Here is a 22,433-nt window from a genome sequence, read left to right as displayed (position 1 = left end):
GTGTCTCATTGCGTTAAAAGTTGAAAGAAAGGCAACATGGGCAATCCATCTTGACTTCATGTATGTGTGTTTGCATAGGCGCTGAATTGAAGTAGGACCTAGCCATGTGACTTCTTTTCTACGGTAATAGCACTCAAACATTCTAAAATGGTTCGCAGTCTTGAATAGCAACATAATAGGGGATCATTGTGCTAGCATAACAATTGTATTTTTCTACCTCTATCTAAAAAAATTCTAGGCCCACCCATCTTTGTTATAAGAGTACCTGTAGTAGATGCCAAGCTACAAATTTTAACCACTGTCAGTCGACTACAAGGTGCACTACTTGCTGTTGCCATGGTTATAATGAGGCCTTTCCCTCTCTACCTCTAAACAACATAACAAATCCGGTGTATGCGAGCCACACTCGCGCGCATGCGCTCTCAAACCAAGTACTCGTGTTTTGGTGAACTCGCGAATCTATACTCAACTATGACTATGAACTATGAAGAAAATTCAGTATCTTTTGTCAAGTAATCCAGCAACTACGTATGTGATTGTCTTTCAAGTTTTTTGTTGAATGTTCATAACTTTACATTATACTTTGCAGTTTGCATCATACGAGTACGAGTACCAAGGCTGAAAGCAGTGTGTCGCAATTGTTTATAGAGTTCAGTTTAATTTTAGTATCTATCACAATAATCTACCTGATTATTACCATCGATGACTGGTGAGTTTAATTGTTGTTTACTGAGTAATACGTCTATGTCTTAACTTCTCGGTACCTACCTATCATGGTTGCTACTGCTAGTTTTTCAATACCTACATAGCCGTTTCGGGTATTCGCTTAAATAGTTAAATATACGAGTAGGAAAGTAGGTATTCCAGGTGAAATTTTAGCTCATGTCTATCAATGAAGTTTCGAGCCCCTTCAATGAGCTTACAGCAGATTTTTAGATCTCCATGATTGTGTTGAAAAATTGAAAATATGCTGGATCTCTTGCTGGCCCTTTTTTTTTTTTTTTTTTTTTTTTTTTTTTTAGAAAAATACGTATATTTTTCAGTCAGATGATTTCTCGATGCCTTTAGTATTGTATATGTGATCGTTTTTACGTCAATAAAAAAGTTGAAAGTTCATTTTTAAGTGCAGAAGTCCTCGAAATGCTCAGTTTTCCCTTTAAAATTAAAATAGAATTAAACAATTACATTTGTACGTGATGGGTTAAACAATGACTAAAAAATTTTAGATTAAGTTATTTGATATTTTTCCGAGACAATTTGGCCATGATTTTTTACTAGGCTCCATCAAAATTTGAAAAAAATTGATCGTATAATAGAATTGAATTAAATCAAATCAACTTGATATAATTAAAAGGAACCCAAAACGTTAAATCAGAAATTAAAAAAAATTAGATTCACAATTGAATTGAATTGGGAAGGTATTTAGAATTTAAACTGATTTATTTCAAACGAATTTGAATTAAATTGGTTGATTTGATTCAAATTAAATTAAATTGACTGTTGACTCAGAAATCAAATTGAAAATTGGATTAAAACAAATCAAATCGAATCGAATCGAAACAGACTGATTTCAGTATGGTATTGATAAACCGAATTGAAGTTCGATGAAAAGCACCTGCAAGTTGCAACTTTAGTTGACGTTGAATGAAGATCCATTCGACAATTTTGAATCGTTTATCGTTAATACTTACCTAAAATGACATATAACTTTTTTAAGTGGTATACAAAACCTTTAAAAACATGAAAAAATTACATTAGTAATTCTCTCTCATCTTATGACCTTAATCATACCTAATATAAAATTTTGTAAAAACATTTTTATCGAGAAAAAAGCATTAATCAAAGTTGTTATAGAAGCCTAAATTCATTTTTAGCAGGTATCTACTTCCCCGAAGATTAATAAAAATTTCCTGCAAACTCTCGTTTAATGTTGGGATGAAAAACTGTAAAATCAGCTATTAATATTACAGCTCAGTAAACTAGACCCGTTTTTTGACATGAACGAGGAAATAAAATTAGTTTCAAAGTCAAGGTGTGAATTTTTCAAAAGAATTCCTTTAAATCTCAGATTGTTCAATTAAGGGGTATGTCTAAAAAATCGCCAATGTCGAATAATCAAATTTTGCAAGAGGCCAAAATAGCATTATATTTATATGTAGGTAGGTGCTTAATTCATCTTTAAAGGCGAAAAATTTACCAGCTTCTCAATCTCAATAATTGAGCGGTAAAAACTTTGAGAACTTTTTCAGTCATAGGTATCTATAGTTCAATAATAATAGATATTTTAAAGCCCTCGTTCAACAGTCAACACAAGTATGTAGGGTCAGGGGTGGTTAGTTGTCAAAAAAAAATGTTTTTCGAAGTTTCTGAAGCCATTTATGAATATTTTTTTGCCGTTTTAGGCTCATTTGAAAGCTTGATTCTTTGCGCGTGTTTTCTTTTTTTAAAATTGAATTTTGGTTCATGTGATGAATAGTTAATGGTGGATTTAGTGAGACACTTTTTTGTGACAACTAACAACCACCCCTGTTGTAAGTTGTCAAACACGCATTCACTATTGATAAAAAAAAACTTACAATTCAATTTTCGAAAATTTTCAAAAAGAAAACACGTGAGAAGGACTAAACTTTTAGATAAACCCAAAAACTTGAAAAAATATCAATAAACGACTTGAAAATTGACTGGTCATTCTTTGATTTTTTTTTGCGTAGGTAAATCGATCAATTCAACTTTTTATTCGTTTTATAGAATGAAAGGCAGAAAAAAAAAGATTCAATAATGCAATAGATAATTTTCTAAAAATATTTTTCCACTTTGATGCATATTTTGGTAAACTATCTCATTGACAACTAACAATATTCCCTTTTTTGACAACTAACAACTTCTCGTTTTTCATCTTTGTACCAAAAAATTTTATTCATTTCAAAATTTTTTGTAATTGAACATGTGATTACTGAATCCGTGATCAAATGTCCTTTAAATTGATGTATAATTTATTTTCTTTTGACAAATTTTTGATGTTTAAAAACGAAAAGTTCCAATTTAACATGTGTAACTTTGCACCTGTAAAATCACTTTTTTCAAAACTGTATCCCCAAATAAAGAGCTATGTTGCCAATTTTGCATGTTGGAACATTAGTAGGTATAGCATGAAGTTATTACCTATGAAGGTTTCGTGGAGATAGCGTTCATGTATCCTTTTAAAAATGCAATTTGACAACTAACAATTATTGACAACTAACCACCCCTGACCCTACTTGGTAAAAAAAAAAAAAAAAAAAAAAAAAGAAACAAAACTAAGTAGTAGGTATTATTGGCGACAAAAATTTTTGAAATGGGCCCAAACACTGTGATTTTGTTTTCTATTTTCAACTTGTAATTTTATAAATACGTATTACGATTTTTCATTCTGTGTTTTTTATGACAGGATTCCACTAAGAATGGATGCTCCAGCGATTGGTATCGATTTAGGCACCACGTACTCTTGTGTCGGCGTTTTCCAGTATGGGAAAGCAGAAATAATTCCGAATGAACAAGGAAATAGAACCACGCCGAGTTATGTTGCCTTTACAAATGACGAAATCTTAGTTGGAGATGCAGCCAAAAGTCAGTCAGCGAGGAATGTGAATAATACCGTTTTCGGTGAGTTTTAGATTTTATTACCTTTCGCACTACAAAAATCTTACGCTTATAATTCATTTTTCAAAATTCCAATAATTGGTGCATAACTAAAAGTAGGTATTAAATTTTACACTTACAGATGTCAAAAGATTGATGGGTCGTGAATATAGCGATATCAATGTGAAGGCCGATAAGAAGCGATGGCCTTTCCAAATTATTAACGATAAAAACAAACCAAAAATTAAAGTCGAATTCCAAGGAGTTTCTAAGACGTATTTTCCAGAAGAAGTGAGTATTGCAATTTCTCAAGTACCTATTTGTTTTATTGCTTTTCATTGACTCGATTTTTCTGCAGATATCTTCGATGGTATTACAAAAAATGAAACAGAGTGCCGAAGCCTATCTGGGAAAAACGGTTAAAAATGCTGTAATTACCGTGCCAGCTTATTTCAACGATTCTCAAAGAGCTGCTACCGTTGATGCTGCGAAAATCGCCGGTTTGAACGTATTACGTATCATCAATGAACCTACAGCTGCTGCCATTGCTTACGGTCTCGAAAGAAAAGTACGTACCTACCTACGTAGGTCTAGGTACCTAGATACGTTTTTCAGTTCTCTATAATTATTCGGTCGACTAATTCGCTTTGAATTTCTCCAGGACTCCAACTGCGACTTGCAAAACATACTGATTTTCGATCTCGGAGGCGGGACTTTCGACGTCTCTATTTTGACTATCCAAGGTGATGTTTTCGAAGTGATCTCGACAGCTGGTGATACTCACTTGGGCGGTGAAGATATCGACAATAAGTTGGTCGATTATTTCGTCAAAGAATTCAAATCTAAATTCATGACTGACCTCAACGAGAACAAAAAAGCCTTGAATCGTTTACGAACCGCCTGCGAACGAGCAAAACGAATTCTGTCATCAGCTACCGTTGCCAATATCGATATCGAGTGTCTTTCCGACGGTATCGATTTCTATACTTCGATCACTCGTGCTCGTTTTGAAGAATTAAACGCAGACTTCTTTCACAGCGTAATGGCAGTGGTGGAAAAAGCCATCCAAGATGCTGATATAGACGAAAGTGAAATTGATCACGTCGTTTTAGTCGGCGGATCTTCGCGGATTCCAAAAATACAAAAAATGCTACAAGATGTCTTCGACGGAAAAGAACTGAGCAAATCGATCAATGCGGACGAAGCAGTAGCCTATGGAGCAGCTATACAAGCTGCCATTCTAAACGGAGACGACGAATCGAAGCAAGTGCCTGGTGTAGTTTTAATGGATGTCACTCCGATGTCATTAGGAATCGAAGTTATAAATACAAACGGAGGCGATCATAAAATGTCTGTGGTTATCAAACGTAACACTCAAATTCCAGTCACACGAACTCAACTTTTTTACACCGCCATAGATAATAAAACAAGTCAATGGTTTAGAGTATTCGAAGGCGAATCAGATTTTTCAAAGGATAATAATTTTCTCGGTATGTTTGAACTTACTGCAATCCCTTCTGGACCCGCTTGTACTACTAAGATGGACGTAACGTTCGAAATCGATGCTAACGGTATCTTGAACGTAACCGCTGTTGAAAGATCTACCGGTAGTCGCAACCAAATCACCATCTCGTATAATAAAAGTCGTCTCAGTGAGGATGAAATTGAGAGTTCGATCGTAGAAGCTGAACAACGTCAAGTCACGGAAACCAAACAGAAAGCTGTATCAGCTGCGAAGAATTCTCTAGAATCGTACTGTGTCGATATGAAGAGCACTTTGGAAAAAGCGAAATTCAAAAATAACATCGATAAAGCCGACAAAGACATTATTGCGAAGAAATGCGACGAAACCATCCTTTGGTTGAATTCTGACCAGTCTGCGGAAGCAGAGATATTCGAACGAAAGCTAGAAGAATTACGAAAAGTATTCGACGTAATTGTTTCAATGGCCAGAAACCCGTCTAGAAATACTGCCAAATATTACGAAATATTAAATGTACCGAAAAACGCCACCGATGAACAAATAAAAACATCTTATAGGTAATGAATTAGCTCCTTCCCTCATTCTCGATAGGTAAATGTGCCAAATGTGGTCACCTTCATGTTTTTTTGTTTTTTTTTTTCATAAAATGCAATCTGGCAAACCATAGATTACTCCTAGAATCATTGACAATTGAATTTTTTGCCCCAAGCTCAAAAGTTGTAATTTTGAAATATTTTTTGAGGAGCTAAAATTCCCCTAAAAAAATTGTTGAAGGCTCTAATGCGATCTAAAACCATTTTCAGTTGACTTTAGCATGTTGAAATTAGGATATTAAAATTAATTTCAACTTTGCAACCTCTTTAGGTGAAATTTTGCTGAAATTTCAGCATTCAAAAATTTACTGGAGGCTTCAAAAACTGCTCAAAACTATTCAAAACCGTTTTCATTCAATTCGGAGAATCAGAAATTAAATTCATACCAATTTTCAGCCAACTTGGTTAAATTTTGATTTTTTTTTTCATTTTTCGGCCCAAATTGAAAATCGAAAATTGCACTTCACTTCAGCCCCTGAAATTTTAGCCGATCAAATATTTCATATACCGAAATGGACATTTTAAAGGGGAATGTGGCCACATTATGGCACTCTAAGTTAGGTACCTTCCATGTTCTTGGTTAGAAATGATGAAAATTGTTCATTTTAATTTACAGAGAATTAGCTTCTGAGCTTCATCCCGACAAAAGCGAAGGAGACAAGGAATTAGCAAATATGTATTGGCTTGTCGTTATGAAAGCAAAACATGCTCTCATTAATTCAGGTATGTAATGCTAGTATGCAAAGAAATGATGCGAAGAAAAATTAAGTACTAGGTACCAATACTTACCTGATTCACAATAGAATATTAATTGGCTCATTTTTTTTGTTTTTGTGTTTTTTTTTGGTAGCAAAACGAATGAAATTTGGATAATCAGAGCTGGTTTAACCATGGAAATATTCGAAATGTGACATTCAGCAAGATCGATCAAGCGTTTTCAAGCTCGTGGTGAATTCAGAAGTCTCAATATTTAGTTCTGGTCTTCCGGAAGGATTGCCATTAAGAATTTTAATATTTTTTGGCGCTTGAAAGAATTTATGATGGTTTGGATTAGCAGAAGTCAAATTAACACCATCATCTGTGATAATAATGTACCTATGTATAATTTAAGAATTGTATTTTGTAAAATATGCATTTTTACGTGTTGTGATTTTCATTTTATATCTATAAGCGCCCCCCCCCCTTGACTGTATGATCTCATCTATTGCATTACCGTTTCCTCGATGATTCCACTTCCCCAATTTCTTTTGCACAGATGAATGCAGATATTATATTTTATACTGAATTAGAAAATATATAGCTTCTTAAAATCATGTGTGATGTGATATTATTTCAATTTTTTGGTCACGTGAATAATTTTTTCAATTAAACTCCCACACATCAACGAACTACTCGTTTTGGAAATTAGACATGGTGTCGACTTTCAAGTGACATGAGATGATTTCCAAAAATTATAAATAATACCTGCTTAGGTACTTAATAAGCAGGATTCGTGTTTGATTTAATTTGATGGGGAAATTATAGTATTGAGTGAAAGGATTTTCATAAATTATAATCATCGGGAATCAAGATTTAGAATTGAGATTGACTTTTGATTTGACGGAGAAATTGTGTTGACTGTTGACTGCTGAAGTGCTGTGTTAAATACATACGTATAGGCGTTGCGTACGTTGGGAGGATAAGAATATTTCCCTAATAGGTCAGGATGAATCTAACTCCCTAAGAGATGTAATATATCACCTTTTAAAACAGTACTTACCCGCTGCTAGCTCAGCTCTTACAACACCAATATGTATAAATTTAAACAGATTTAGTCGAGTTTACCTTGTATTAATTCGAACCGCACGCGAAATAAGAACACACGATAAACACGAATAGTGTATTATAATTTTGGAATAAAATTACAACACGAAACTTAAGTCTAAAACATATAAAACTCTACGCGTATAACCAATATATATTCCACCGAATAGTGGCGTAAGTAGGATCGCTTTTACCCACCTACGTGTAACTATCAAATTGCCCGCGTTGGGTAGCGAATTTAGGACTTAAGTTTAAACGCGAATACTCTCCCTTAAACACAAACGTTAAGGCAGAGGACCTGGGACTCAAGCACAACTCTTACGTAGGAGTGAGTGGCCTTATTACTTTTCCGCGGTCAGACCTACCAGACGAAGCGCGAATCGACAAGTGAAGATCAATTCCATCTCAACTTGGCTTCTAGCCTCGAGTCGAGAAGGAATTGAGCTTTACGAACTTGTGAGCTTTTCACATCTGCCCTTAATGGAACGATGTGAAAACACCTCTTGGGTGGTTCCCACGTACTTAACACCTTACCTAAGTGCATCGAGTATATGCTTTCATCTAAGTAAAGTACTGTAGAATCGAACTATTGATTGGATTCTCCAGTACTTCCTTTAGATGAAAGATTTATAATCCCACTGAGAGAGATACGATGAATATCCCTGTCTAGCCAGTGAAGGCATATTGTCCCCTTACATTTGCCCCTAACGTGGGTTTACTTCTAAAGTATCCCCTGAGGAAATGTAGAGGAAAGCACGGAAATTTTGAAAAAAGGTGACATTGTGCTTCACTGGATGTGACCCTATTGCCCCCCGTACTTTGCTTGAGTGATGCGGGGAATAGTAATCCCAAAATAAATTTTGAAACTCTTTGGTTTTTATTATAATTCCAAAAGTGAGGTGAATTTTGAGTGTGCTGGTGAGTTGACTCTTACTGACCAAGAGTAACTACAATTGATCATCAATATTTGACCGAAGTCAAAGATATCAATAAACCAATCAGATGCTACCTTTGATCTGGTCACTCCACAGCAGGGTCATGGCCGAAATGGTAAGTATTTAAGTACGATTTAATCTTTGAGGGGGAGGGTTAATCTAAAAGGTACCCTTCCTCAATTTTATGATTTCAGGAGAAGATGAAAAAAGCTCAAGAAGTTCGTGGTTGTTTGGCTTTGTTGTCTTTGGATAGTCTGACCAAGAATTTTTGAAGAAAAATTGCTGGTAAGGTTGGCTTGAGTATAGCTATTGTTTTTACTAAGAATTTTGAAAAAATGGATGATTTTCTATTGGAAAATCATTCATTGAATGATTTGGGTAGAGTTTTTTAAAGTTAAAAAAAATAAAAAAATTTGAAAAAAGAAAAAGTTCAAAAAATTCTAAAGGAAAAAATTTTATCAAAGTTTGATGTAATATTTGAGCATTTGAAATGTTCAAAACTGATCATTGATAAGAAAAAAAAAAGAAAAGAAAATTAAAAAATTTGGAAAAACTTTGAAGAAAGTGAGTTATTTTTCTATTAGAAAAATTGTCATTTCTTCAAAATCCAAAAAAGAATTGTTTTTTAGGGAAGTTTGAAAAATGAAAAAAAAAAAGGTTGAGGAAAAATGTTCATTTTTTCAAAAAAAATTGAAATTTTGGAATTTTATTTTTATGATAGAGGGCTAAGTTTTTTGAAAAAATTGTAATCCCTTTCTATTGTACACGGAGTTCGGTTGAAAGCGAAACTACTTACCACCACTATTCGATGAAAAACAAAAAAAAATAAAAAAAAGATAATTTGAAAAAATTAAAAAAATTGAGAAAAGTTAAATTAAAAAAAAATTATAAAAAATAAATAGGAAAGTAATTAAACAAACTTAATTTTAAGCAACGTTGTTCTTCTTTCTTTATTTTGTTTCACGTTGTTTTATAGTTAATTAAAGATAAATTATTTTCTAATCAGTCTTATTTCTCATAATTAATTTCAAGTTTTTTTTTTTTTTTTTCTTTTTTACAGGTGTATTTTGGTCAACAACGATGACAAGAGAATTATTTTGTTTATCAAAAACTAAAGATAAGTACAAAAACATATTTACATTTTTATTAAATAATGTATAATTTAAGAGCATTTTTGTTTCTTAGGATTAAATCAGTCTAATTTAAACACATGATCGATTTAAAATATCTGTACAATTTTTATTTCTAAAAAAAAATTTTAAAATTATGAAATAATTAAATAAAAAATGTTGTTTTTGTTTAGGACCAGTTCAGAGAAAGATGGGTGAAACTTAAAATAAGATGAAGCCAAAGTTGAACCAGTCTGTTGGGGTATTTTTCATATTTACAATGAGGTGATTAAATCTAAAAATTTGGCTTAATTTTATAGAATATTTACGATTACGTAGTTTAAAATTAGTTATTATAAAAAAAAAATATGAAAAAATGATAGTTAAAATGATAATTTTAATTTTACTTTTAAAATTAGAAAATTCTAATCCTAACTCTTTTTGTTCCAGGAGAAGACAAAGAAGATTTCCTTAACTAATAGTGTACAGATCCTTTCTTAGCTCATGGACTTCTTTTCCAGGTTGTATTTTTTTGTAAAAATTAATTAAAAATAGAATTTAAAAAAATAAAATTTAAGTAAACTTATGCCATTTTTGTTCCATAGGAAGACAACCATGGCTAAAAAAATTTTTTGAAAGGAATGTTATCCGTCTACGGTCTGAGTCAACATGGCCTTCTGTGCCCTGAATGTTATATCTTTGTTAAAAAATAAAAAAAATTAAAGAAAAATTTATGAAAAAGTTGAAATTTTTGTAAATTTTTGGAAAAAATTTTTTGAATATGAATTTTTTGATTCTGTAAACGTATTTTACGTTAATGTAAGTTTGTTAAGATAAAAAAAAAATAATAATTGTACATTCAAAAAATAAATTGAATTTATTTTAAGTTTGTAAAATTTTACATACATGTATTATTGTATCGTAGTTTTAGAGTACAAATTTTGTATGTTTGTAAAAAAAAATTTAAAAAAAAAAAAAAAATATTTTGTGCTATTTTATAACCTAATTATACATATGTGTAGGTAAATTAATGCGTAGAGTTTTTTGTAATGAAAAAAAAAAAAATTATCAATAAATATTCAATAAATTACATCTTAACTTTATTTACATTTTTGGATGTTCATTTTTTCTGCTCTACGGGTCGTTTTAATGGTCGGATCGATGAATGGAAAATGGAATTTAGGTTGACACAGTTTTTTAGGTGGTTTTGGCGGTTACTAGGTTACTGGTGAAGGTCGTGAGCGTAACGGTACCGGTTGTGGGAAGGTGGATGTTATCTTCCAGCTGGGTGGTCTTTTTATGACGATTTTTTTTTTTTTATTTTTTGAAGACTACCTAAGCACTTTTAAAGCCAAAATTGTGCTTTTTAAACTGAGTCAAGAGGTAGAAAATTCGCGAATATTTCGAGTTTTTATTTAATTTAATTCAAACCATTTTCCATTAAAAAATCAGTCTGATTTTTCTAAAAAAAAAAAATTTTAGGGGGTAATTTTTTGTAATCAATCACTTTTTATACAATAAATAAAATTATTCAAAACTTCAGAAAATCTAAAAAACGAAAAATTATAAGTTTTGACTTTTTCCTTTCTATTTCAGAGAAATTTAGCTCAGAAAAAAAAATAAATAAATAAATAAAAGCTTTCGAAGCTGATTTGAAATTAAAAAATAACAAAATTGAAGGAAAAATAACGTGATTGATTTTTACATTTTTTGAGAGGGTCATTTTTTACTCATATCGACATTTTTAGGGTTTTTTCTGATGACTTTGGTACTTTCGTTCGAGTTTTAATTTTGATTTTTGTTTTTTAGTCGTATTAGTATCTAGGTAATTTTTGGATGGTATTATTCCGGATTTCGAGTTTTTTGAAAAAGTATTTCAAATGTTTGGGTATTTTTTACGCGATATAAAAAATTCAAAAAACTCTGTGCAATTTACCTTGAGTCGATAGAGCGTTGAAATATGAGCCATTAGCCCTCTTTTTTCTCCTCGTCACTAGAGATGACGATGGGCTCTTCAGTGAGCGACACGTTCGGTGTTTTTGGAGCCTGTTCAGACTCGTTTGTCGTCGCGCTGGTTTGGTGTTCCATTTCCTGGGTCCAACTATGCGCGTGTTGGTCAAATAACGTTTGCCAGTTCATCCCGAAGGTGAGGGGTGGTATCACCTGTTGACCGTTAATAGCGGTAAGCGTCACTTCTGGCAGGTTAATAGCCTGAGCGGAGGTCGATGACATATTCAGCGTAGCCGGATTCAAGTCGGTACGAGGGGTCAAAGTTGGCATTTGCGGTGACGTATTTTGCGCAACTTCAGGTGCCAATTCTGAGCTGGTCGAAGCTCCTACAGGGTGCTCATCGGATTTGCCTAGTTGGGCATTTTCAGCTGTTTTCTGTTCGATTAATTTCTTTCTTATTTCGATCCGTTTTAATTCGGCCAACTGATCCGGAGTGTAGGGTTTATCGTCAGTTTCCATTTTTTCCTGTTTGATGGTTGGTTGGACTGACATGGTCGGCTTCGATTCGGTGTCTTTTGAAATTAGGCCCTTTCGGAGCATTTCAATGCGTCGTCGATCTTTACTCGGTGGCTGAAGTACTTTCCCTTTCTTGATTTTTTCTTGCAGAGAAAGTGGAAGGGGGATGAATTTTTCGGCCAATTTGTCCAAAATTTCTTCGTAACGTTTGATGTTGTGATATGGACCAAATTCATCTCTGGGCGGTGGGATTTTATCCAGTTGCTCGAAAAATTCGTCTACTCGCGTCGTCTTCGCACCTGCTAACAATCCCCAGTCTGTTTCCAGTGCCAATTTGATGTGGTCAAAAGCGATGTTATTGTGTTGGGGCGTGTGCACTAATGGTGCTAAAATCAGCTCCGTCACTTTTTTCTCTTTAAGGAGATCCGCGATCTTCGTCATTTCATCGGTGAAGTCATCGTAAGATGTATTGCAGACCACATCAAAATTACCGATCGAGATAAATAATTTTTTCGGTAATATTATCATTGAATCGAGTAATCGAAAGAGATCAGACGCTAAGAGGTCTCGCCGATAGATGGTATTATCGAGATATTGGCCATATTTTTCTTCATCAACCATGCAATGTACCATCGCATGAATATGTCCGTCCCCGATCATCATCGCTTGATTCATAAAAAGTACCATGTGAATGTTTTTAGCTTTGTCTTGTCTGCCCGCGGCGGTGAAATAAAACGGGTACGCGTTCATTGGATAATAGGGCTCGAGTTCGTTGGAAGATCTGCCAAAACGCGACAGGTATTTTTTGTGGTACCGGGGCTGTTCGGCTGATGGGTTTTTCTTTTCCTCGGGTTCTTCGGGCTCATTTTCGCGCGGAGATTGCGCTCTCGGTGGCGGGCCTCGCTTCGTAGTACCTCGCGGCATCCTGAATACTCTTCGCTCGTTGATTCCTCGTCTTCCTCGGTTCGCTGAAGGTAGGGATGAACTGCGATCTCTATAATACTCTTGCGTCGGGTACAACTGATTCAGCGGTGTTGAGTACTCAATTTTTTGAGGAATCGAAATTTGCGAGCTCATCGTATCCATAGGTTCAACACCCGGTGCGTCGAATCGAATTTGACGCTGGGGTTCGTTGGTGAGATCATACTCTGGCGGTCCCACGTACGAAGTACCTAATTCCATTAAAGCTGGAATTTTCGAGTATGATCCTGATGTGATCGAAGAGGAGGGGGTCGATGGTCCAGCTTGAATGTACTGATTCAATTTCTGCTCCATTAGAAGATTGAATCGGCGCTCTAGATCGGTCAATGAGCTCGAAAGCACGGCATTCGCATCGATTTTTTCTTTCAATTCCGTAGCTTGTTTTTCGTTTTTGGTTTGTAGATTTTTAATCAATTCTTTCAAGACCTCGACCTCTTTTTGGAGCTGGCCTATCGTCGATCTCATCTGCCTGATGTGCTCGTTGTTGGGGGGTTGGTTTACCACCTGTGTCCTAGTAGGACAATCCAATTGGACGAAGTCGAAATTCGTGAGGCTTCGATTGCACATTGGATGACGGCATATTATTCGCGATGGGGTTGTGGTCGTTTTTAGGAGGTAGTGGATGCACCCCCAGTGATACGCGTGTTTGCACACCGTAACGTAGGGGGGGTCTGCTTCCTTTACTCCATTTTCATCCTTCGGCGCGTGTTCCCCCGGATCAGCTAATGGTTCCGTGCACTCGTCACACAATAATATCTTCATTTCCGTCTGAAAAAATAAAATTTTCAAAAATTTCTATGATTAGTTATTTATTGAAAAAATAATTATTTTTTCATCTTTTTCAAAAATGAATTCATTTTTCAACTAAAAGTTGTGTAAAACTTATAGTTTATTCGATTCAAATACCGCTTACTGGGTCTTGATTATTCTTTTTAGGAGTATTTGAAACTTTTAAAACGATTCAAAATCGGACAAAATTAGTGGTTTTTGGATTATTAGGGCAGTAGGGGGTTATTTTTTATATTTTGTTTTGAAAATGTAGCCAAAGATAAAATATTTTACGATTTTTTAAATTATTTTATTATTTTGGTTTTTATCAGGTCGTGATTTATTTCGATAATTTTTTCAATTTTTTGTTAATTTTTATTTTTACGCAACCAAAGATTTTTTATTTTTTATCGAAATACTCAGTTTTAATTTTTAATTGTTTTTTGATTATTATCTAGTTACCAAGAATATTTTACTTTTTTCTGAAAATACAATTTTCAGTTTTTTATTATTTTTTCTAGTCATTTAATTGCCAAAGCTTTTTTATTTTTTAGTTTTTCAACGTTTTTGTTGATTCATTTTTATCTTAAGTATTTTTTTTGTTATATTTTTCTATTTTTCTTTTAAGGTAAAAAAAAATCATTTTCTCGAAATGTGTAGAATTAGGTAGGCGAAAAATTAGGAATTTTTATTATTATTTTTCTAAAGTTTTTTCGAACTTTTTATTCTATACTTAATTCAATTTTGAGTTTTGGTGGTTGGCGAAAAAATGTCAGAATTACATGGTTTTGGTTTTTTTGGTACCTGAGTACTTCGTTGGGGTTCACATTATTTCGAAGAAAATGTAATTTCTTAGTTTCGATCTCAGTTTAATTGAGATAAAATTTTCCAAATTTTTGAAATAACCTGAATCTTAAGTCATCAGTAATATTGAACTATTTTTAAAAAAAAATTCAAAATGTGTGATGGTTTAATTTTTTGTGGGTTTTATGGGACAAATTTGTTGATTACTAAAAAAAAATTCAATTTTTTCCGCTTAGCCTGAATCTAATCATTTTTCAGTTGATTATCAGTTTTCCAATTTTTATGAATGATTTGATGGGTATTCAAAATTTTGACACTTGGTTTCAGATCTGCGCTGAAGTTTTCAATTTTATCATTTTTAATTTACGAAGAAAGTTCCAAAAAGATTTTTACTTTGAGTATTTTATAGCGTTTTTTGGGTTGTAAACTCGAGTAGAATTTTTCAAACTTTTAGTTTGTTTTGTGAATTAAAAATTCTAGACATTAGCCCAAACTTGAGTGATGGATTTTTAAATTAATACCTTAGTCGGGGTACAATTTGAAAATTTATAAACGTTTGAGGCAAAATGTGTGATTTTTGAGTAAATCAACTTTTTCTAAAGGAAAATTTTGACCTGATTAAGATTTGATTCGATTTTTCAGAATTTTCACTCTAATAATTTTAATTGTCAGTGAAATGGGGGTGAATTCGGAACAACACAACATTTGCATTTTTATGGCTTTTTCTGATAACACTGTTTTCGAATCATCAATCAATTTTCTACAAAAAAATCAACTTTTGATAATGGGTGTTCGAAGAAAAAATAAATAAGCCAATTTGGTACCAATAATCGGAATTTTTCAGTATTCAAATTTGAGTGGTAAATTCCAAAAAATAGGGTTTTCGATTATTTTAATACGATACCAAAAGTTTGCCACGAATTTAGTGTTCGAATTTCTAGTTTTTTCTGAAAAAAGATCTACTTTCTTGGTTTTTGAGCGTTTCAAGATTATTAGCTAGAATCCACAAATTTGTTCACAAATATCTGCTTGTGATTTACTCCAAAATGCACTAGTTGGAATTCATTGTAATAGTTATGAAAAGATTTCGGTATTCAAAATTGATAGACTTTTGAAACTGAGAATTTCGATGGAAATGGTGCGAATTTATTGTTCGGATTTTGGAACACTTGAACGATTTGTAGGTAATTCTTTCTTTTCGCGAATCTTTACAAAACGTTGAATTTCATTTTCATTTAGAGAAATTTGTGTACTTTTAATGGGAGAATTTTGTGTATTTTTCATGCACTTTTCCGAAACAGTTTTGGGTATGAATTTTAAATTTAGTACCATTTCTGGTGTTTTGTCCCCAAAATTCGTGGTGTTTTTAACACTTTTCATTCTTAACGTTCGAGATTTTCTAAACGTGTTTGAAATTATTATCCAATTTTGATCCTTGCAACTAGTGGCAATTTTCTGATCGAACCGGTAAAATTAGTGAACTAAATGCACTTGTACTTACTTCGGTTTTGTTGTAATCCTCTAGTAATCCGAACATCCACTCTTTTGAATACTCTATTTTATTCAGAACTAAATTCAGTCGTTGCAGGTATAATTTGAAGTTCTTTTGATCACTATTAAAATTCAATTTTTCGAACATAAAAACTTCACTTTTGAATAATGATAACAAAATTTTGATAATGTTTATCACTCGCGTTTAGCTGTATTCACTCTGTTACCGAACCGGTTACGTTCGATTCACACCGTGGGTGGTGTACGAAGAAATTTTATTTTAATTACCGCGTTGTGAATTTTTGATTAATTTTCGCGATTAATTAATTATTCGAAAAATTTATCGATGCAAATTGAATTAACTTCTTTTAGTAGCAATATTGTTTGACTTTTGAAAACGCTAAAACTGCACGATATTTACTATTGAATAAAAATTTAGAAGTTATCACCTTCGAACCCAAATACCAACTGAATTTAGTTTCGATTTTCAAGTTTTTATCTCGAATGTGTTTTTTACTCCTTGAGTTCCCTTCCCAAAGAATTGATTTTTATAAGGTCCAGACTTTCGTATTGGAAAGTCTGGTACCTATCGATTTTCAGAGTGTGAATATTCGAGGTGTCGAAGGATTTATTTTTCAACAGTGTTTGACAGATTTATACCTGCTAAAGTATGGACTAAAATACGTTGTCCATGTTCTCGTAGTTTGGCGTAATTTAGCCTATAGGCATTATTTTTTACGCTGAGTGTAAGTGTGAGATTTTGAGCTACCTACTTTTAGTGGTGATGCTATAAAAACTAAGAGAGCAGAAAAAAAAAAAAAAAATTGGTCGACACAGTTTGTAGGAAATTAAGAACAAATCTTATTATTAATTCTTATTTGTACATAAGAGGAAAAAATTGACGGTAACGTAAAAAATAACAATTTTTCTCGTTTGATTACTTTTCTTCATCTTTCTTAGCGCCGTTAATTTTTTTGTCCACAATCTGGATGATTCGGCACGCCAGATCGTACCCCATCAGCATACCCACGAATCTGGTCACTGACCTCGTGGGCAGCCGTGAGGTAACGATGGACGGCCTTTTCGTGGTTGATGGGTAGCGTAATAAAAAACTCCATAAACCAGTCTTCTTTTCTTCTGGCATCTGTTTTCAACAAAAAGAAGAAGAGGGGGGGGAACAAAGAGTCATTAGTTTAGTCAGTTCATTATGACTTGTAATTTTATTGACTTAAAGTTTTGTGGTCCCTTTTTATTCATTTCATGAATATTTAGTTTCGAGTTAGGAAATAGGTAGGTACGTATACCTATTTCTTTGATTTTGAAAAAAAAAATTCATTTTAATTTTTCGAATTTTATTAGAATTTGATAATGTATCATTTTAAATTCTGTTTTAGAGTAGTTTTTGATTCTAAAAATGCCAAAATTCAAATTACTATGATGAGTAGGTACCTACTTATTGGTTTTTTCCACATTTTTATCCAATAATAATCATTTTGTTTCCAAAATTCATGTAGTTGAATAATATTCCACGAACTTATCGATGAAAAAGGTACAGAGGAGTTTTTGGTGATGTGAATAGGTATACCTACCTAATCGAATTTTTGTCCGAATTTGAATTTTTTGGTAAAAATTTATCATAATCGCGATGTTTTTTAAGGTAATGATCTTGAGACAAGATATTTCAGACTTCATTTTGATAGGTACCTATTTGGTGAAAATGATTTTTATTTTGGATTTTTAAAATATTTCATCGTGTGAATAGATTTCCATTATTTATAACGAAATTCTAAGTTTTTATTTCATCCGAAAATATGCAAGATTTGGGTAAATTAGCCAAATGCATGTTTTAGGTAGGTACCTACTTGTTTGTAAATTTTTGCATTTATCGATTCAAAATTTTACCTACTAGGTATTTTTTATGTATTCGAGTCAAATGGGGATAATTTCTTTGCAAGATTTTGACAAAATTTGTTTGGTAGGTACCTATTTGGATTTTAGGTTTAATTAAATAATCAAAATAGGATTATTTTTGGGTAATTTAATACTAACTTTTCTCGGGGCAGAGTTATTTTACTTTTTCAACGAAAATTTACTGCTTTAGGGGATAATTTTGGTTTGGTAGGTATCTACCTATTTTTCAGGTTCCACAGATTTTTTGGTTATTTTTTCCAAAATTATTATTTTCGCTATTGGCTGATGGCCTTTTTAGGTAGTTTTTTCTAAATTGAATCAGTTTCAAAGAATGAAAGTTGAAATTTGAGTCTGATTTGAATTTTTATAAAAAAATTTTTCAGGGACCACATTACTTTTGTGTCGTAAATACTAAAGTTTACGACTTTTCTGAATCAGTTTGTTTTGAATGATCGAATCTACTAGATTTTGTGTCATTTTATCGAAATCGTTTCATAATTTTGTACTCTAGCAGAGTACTTGGGAAATGTTTTGATATGGTTGGGGGTAAACCAACCATGATTTCCCATTTTTGGGGTGTTTCTCAATTCCGTTTTTGAAACATTTTTTGAGGGTTCTGAATGGGTGTAAATTTTTCTGCTCGTATTAATGAACAGAAAAATTACCTCATGCCGAGAATGGTAAATCTCAATTTTGGTTTAGTAGGATGATCGAATACTTCCGGCTGGCTTGTGATTCTTTCATCCTACTACCCTATCTATACTACCACATACACGTATAGGTACATATATAATGCAAAATAAATAGTATATAACAGGTATAGGTATGTATGAGTGATAATAATACTTACAGTAATTATCAATCGATCGATTTTTCGGTAACGTAGAAATAATAGAATCTTCCTGGCACCAATCACTTCAAATTACACTTTAGCTGGTTAGGAATTGCACTTTTTACGCTTCCAAAATACTTTATTTCGCTTGTTAAACGCACAGAATACCTTTTCTAACTATATTCATCAATCGTTTGTCAAGAAATCACTCAATATTGCGTCAGTCGGGGGTATTATGATTTCATTTTATTGTGATTAGGTTTCAACCCATCCGGTTTTGGCTAAACTTTTTCCTTATCTCCGATATCTGCTTTTAGAACTTGCAAAATTCGAGGAAATTATCGGCCTCGGCGACGTTGCAGATAACATTGTCGTCCGATGGCTAGTAGATAAATTGATAATTTTAAATCTACTTTTATTTCTTCCTCTTATTTTGTTCTTAGGCAGGTGTCTTTTTGCAATGCCAATATAATTGACTATTGGTATTATTTTCAGGGGAGATTTTCAAAACATTTCTTTTCCCATGAAAATTCAATTTTTTGGTTTGCTTGAAAGCAAAAAGTGATTTTTGACCCTTTTAAAGTGCATTTTTGGTATGAGGGAGGGAAGGAAATTTGAAGAGGATTTAATTCTTCTATTTCATGATCGATCGTTTTTAACTTTTGATCCATATCCGCCCATTTTAGCCCTTTTTTAGAAATTTTCATTGTTTTGAAAAAAATTTTCAATTTTTCAAATTTTTATTTTTGAAGGCTTTTATTTTCATTACTGTTCATATTATATTGGATCGTAATGAATTTCTACATTTTGACCAATTTTTGAAAATTTTAATTTCCAAGAAAAAAAATTTTGGTTTTTTGAAAAATGGGTTTTTGTAAGATTTTTGATTCTCTATGGGTAGAGGGGTATGTGGGGATTGGATATTTTCCATTTTTCCCTAGGTTTCGTAATTTAAACCTATACCTATTTTTGTCAAATTTTTTCAAATTCTTCAAATTTTTTCAATTTTCAATTTTTTCAAAAAATTGCTTTAACTTCATCCATTTATGATCTGGAGGGTTGGGGGTTTGAGGTACGAAATTTTTTCCATGCCTATTCATATTTAATGTAATTTTTTAAATACAATAAATACTTGTATATTTTTTCAACTCTTTTCAGGTTATGGGTTTTTGGTTTTTTCGTCGAAGTGTCGAGAGGGTGGCCTTTTTACCAGAAAAAGCCACTCTCTGGACCCTTCGAGAAAGATTTCCAAAAGTGAGAAAAAAGTGGTTTTTGAATGAGTTTTTCAGCATTTTGGATGCAGTTTTCTTCATTCCTTATACAGAGGTTTTTATTTGAGTTTCCTCCTGCTGTTTGGATTGTTTGGAAAAATTTTGAATTTTTCGAGCCATTCCAATATATCCCATAGTTCTCCTTTTCAAAAAAAATTATGAATTTGCAGAGAGAAAATCTCCGTTAACCCAGTGTGAATTTTCAATTCAATTTTTTAATGATTATTTTTCATTGACTCTGATTAACAATTTTTTTTTTAAAAAATTTGGACAGTTTTTTCAAAAATTGATAATTTTAATTTTTTGTGGAGTAAACGTAATGTGGGGTGTTTTAACTCTTCAAAATTTCATTTCAAAATTTTCATTTTTGAAGTTTATGTTTTTTCTGAAGTTGTCAGAAGGACAAACGTAGGTTAATTTTTTAAGGCAAATTTTGGGGGCGAATTGAGGGCAGATGTGGTGTCCCCCATTCAGAGAGGTTTCTCTTTATTTCCGAAAAGAAGAAAAATGGGCAAAGATGATGAATTTTTTAGCAAATTCTTCTTTGCTTTCTGATTTTTGGTTTAAAAGTGAGGCAAGATTTTTGTTTTGACAATTTAGAGCAAATGTTTAGGTGAGCTCTTTTTGTCTCAGAGGTCTGAGTTTTCATTAGGTAGACAACTCTGAATGCTTGTGCCAAATTTTTTGGCAAATTCTTCAGTTTTTCGTCTGAAGAGTGAGGCAAATGTCTTGTTTTTATAATTTAGGACCAATTTGAAAAATTGAAAAAATATTTTGGGACGCTAATTTCGATCAGCTTTTTCTGAAAGTTTTTCCATTTTTTGAATTTTCTCAAAAAATATTATTTTCTTTTAGAATGTATTTTTCCAGCATTCTGTTGGGTTTTTCAAATTTTGTTTCGAGAAGCTGAATAAAATTTCAGTTTTTTGACTCTTCTAAATTTGAAAATCCAGAGACTTTTTCAAAAAATTTTTAATTTTGAGGTTCCATTCTTATGAATTTGAAGCCTTTGATTTTATTGTCCTTAGTGTTCTTAATAAGTTATTCTGAAATTTTTCTTTCCGAAAAATGATTCCAAAGTCGATCAAGAAAGTTTTGTCAAAATGTTCGTTTTGGAAAAAAAAAATTTTATTTTCATTTTTGAGAACAAATTTTGATTTTCTCTTTTTGCTTTTTTGGTCAAAAAGTGAAAACTTTATGAGTTTTTGGGATACCCCTATTGGTGAATTTTGTCCAAAAATTATATAGGGAGTGAAAAACAAAACCCCAATATAAGGATACTCATTTTTGTTGTAATTTGCAAGGATTCGGAAATGGGCCATTTTTATATGGTTTTTACATTTCCTGGAAATTGTCAAAATCCTAATTGGATTTTGATTTTTCATTCGCCCCCCCTTTTTTTATTTTCTGACTCTCATCATATTGACTATTTTTGTGAATCTAATTTTTAAAGTCTCAAAATAGTATTGAAATAATGATTTCAGAATTTTTTTTTTTTTTTTTATAATTTTATAGGGCGGGTTGATTTTTATTGTTTTTAACAAAATTGAGTACTTTCTTTACATACCTATCTCTCCGCTCTCCTTTTTTCTCTCTTTCCTTGTTTCTACCTTTTAATTAAAAAAGAGAATAAGAAGCGTGCTGAAAAAAGTTGAGTAAAGTAAATAAATACATTTTATTCGTCGAAAGTTCTTTTATTCAGAAATGCATGAAATATGCTAAATAAAATTACAATAAATATTGCCGAAGCAAAAATTGGTATCAACCTTTTAGTTGGTTGAAAGCTTATTCTAGCATCCTCCTGTGTTGTCTCTGTCTCAAAGAAAATGATTGTGCTTTGATCATTTTCTATGACAGTGACCACTGAGCTTTCAGAGCTCCTATCAGGTGAATTTTCTTCAGTCGCGTTTCTGACCAATTCTATGGTTTCACTTATTCTTTCATAAAATTCAGAGTCATTTGAACTTTCTGAATCTTCGTCGTCCGTTGTCCTGAATGGATTTACCACGACTTCTATGGCATTTTGGTCAGTATCCTGATTTTCCAAAACTGTCATAGAATTTAGGCTCTGATATTCTTCGTTGTAGGCTTCCATAACTGCCTCAAAGAATAATGAGTAAGGGTCTTCATCGCTATCCGAACCATAGTCCAGTTTTTTCAACTCCAATCTTGGTCTTTTAATGGCTTTGGGGTCCTCCCCTAGGCGCATTTTTCTTTCCAATATGAGTTTTGAACGCTTTGGGGTTGAAGTGACTTTGTCATTATTAGACTTTTTAAAATCAGATTTCGTGATAGCTTGATTGATTACTGATTTTTCTGAGGTTGAGTCGCTCAATTCCTCATCAGTTTCAAGACTTGGTAATTCTCC

The 22,433-nt window shown here is 32.6% G+C and overlaps 1 protein-coding gene across 1 annotated transcript; it reads left to right on the top strand.

Moving 5' to 3' along the window:
* The first annotated feature begins 463 nt into the window (after window positions 1-463).
* Window positions 464-7,000, top strand: LOC135838642 (heat shock 70 kDa protein II-like). Its single transcript, XM_065354360.1, has 7 exons — window positions 464-709; window positions 3,428-3,642; window positions 3,761-3,909; window positions 3,977-4,186; window positions 4,280-5,658; window positions 6,311-6,417; window positions 6,545-7,000. The coding sequence occupies exons 2-7, from the start codon at window positions 3,441-3,443 to the stop codon at window positions 6,565-6,567; spliced, it is 2,070 nt and encodes a 689-aa protein (XP_065210432.1). The 5' UTR covers window positions 464-709; window positions 3,428-3,440; the 3' UTR covers window positions 6,568-7,000.
* The last annotated feature ends 15,433 nt before the right edge of the window (window positions 7,001-22,433 follow it).

This window comes from Planococcus citri, chromosome 3, assembly GCF_950023065.1.
Source record: "Planococcus citri chromosome 3, ihPlaCitr1.1, whole genome shotgun sequence".
Classification (NCBI taxonomy): domain Eukaryota; kingdom Metazoa; phylum Arthropoda; class Insecta; order Hemiptera; family Pseudococcidae; genus Planococcus; species Planococcus citri.
The sequence above is the reverse complement of the archived record's forward strand: the minus strand, read 5'-3'. Positions and strand labels throughout refer to the sequence as shown.

Coding starts and splice junctions, on each gene's coding strand:
- LOC135838642 (XM_065354360.1), top strand. CDS start 3,441: ATGGATGCTCCAGCGATTGGTATCGATTTAGGCACCACGTACTCTTGT. Junction 4,187..4,279: donor CTTACGGTCTCGAAAGAAAA/GTACGTACCTAC, acceptor GAATTTCTCCAG/GACTCCAACTGCGACTTGCA. Junction 6,418..6,544: donor ACATGCTCTCATTAATTCAG/GTATGTAATGCT, acceptor TTTTTTTGGTAG/CAAAACGAATGAAATTTGGA.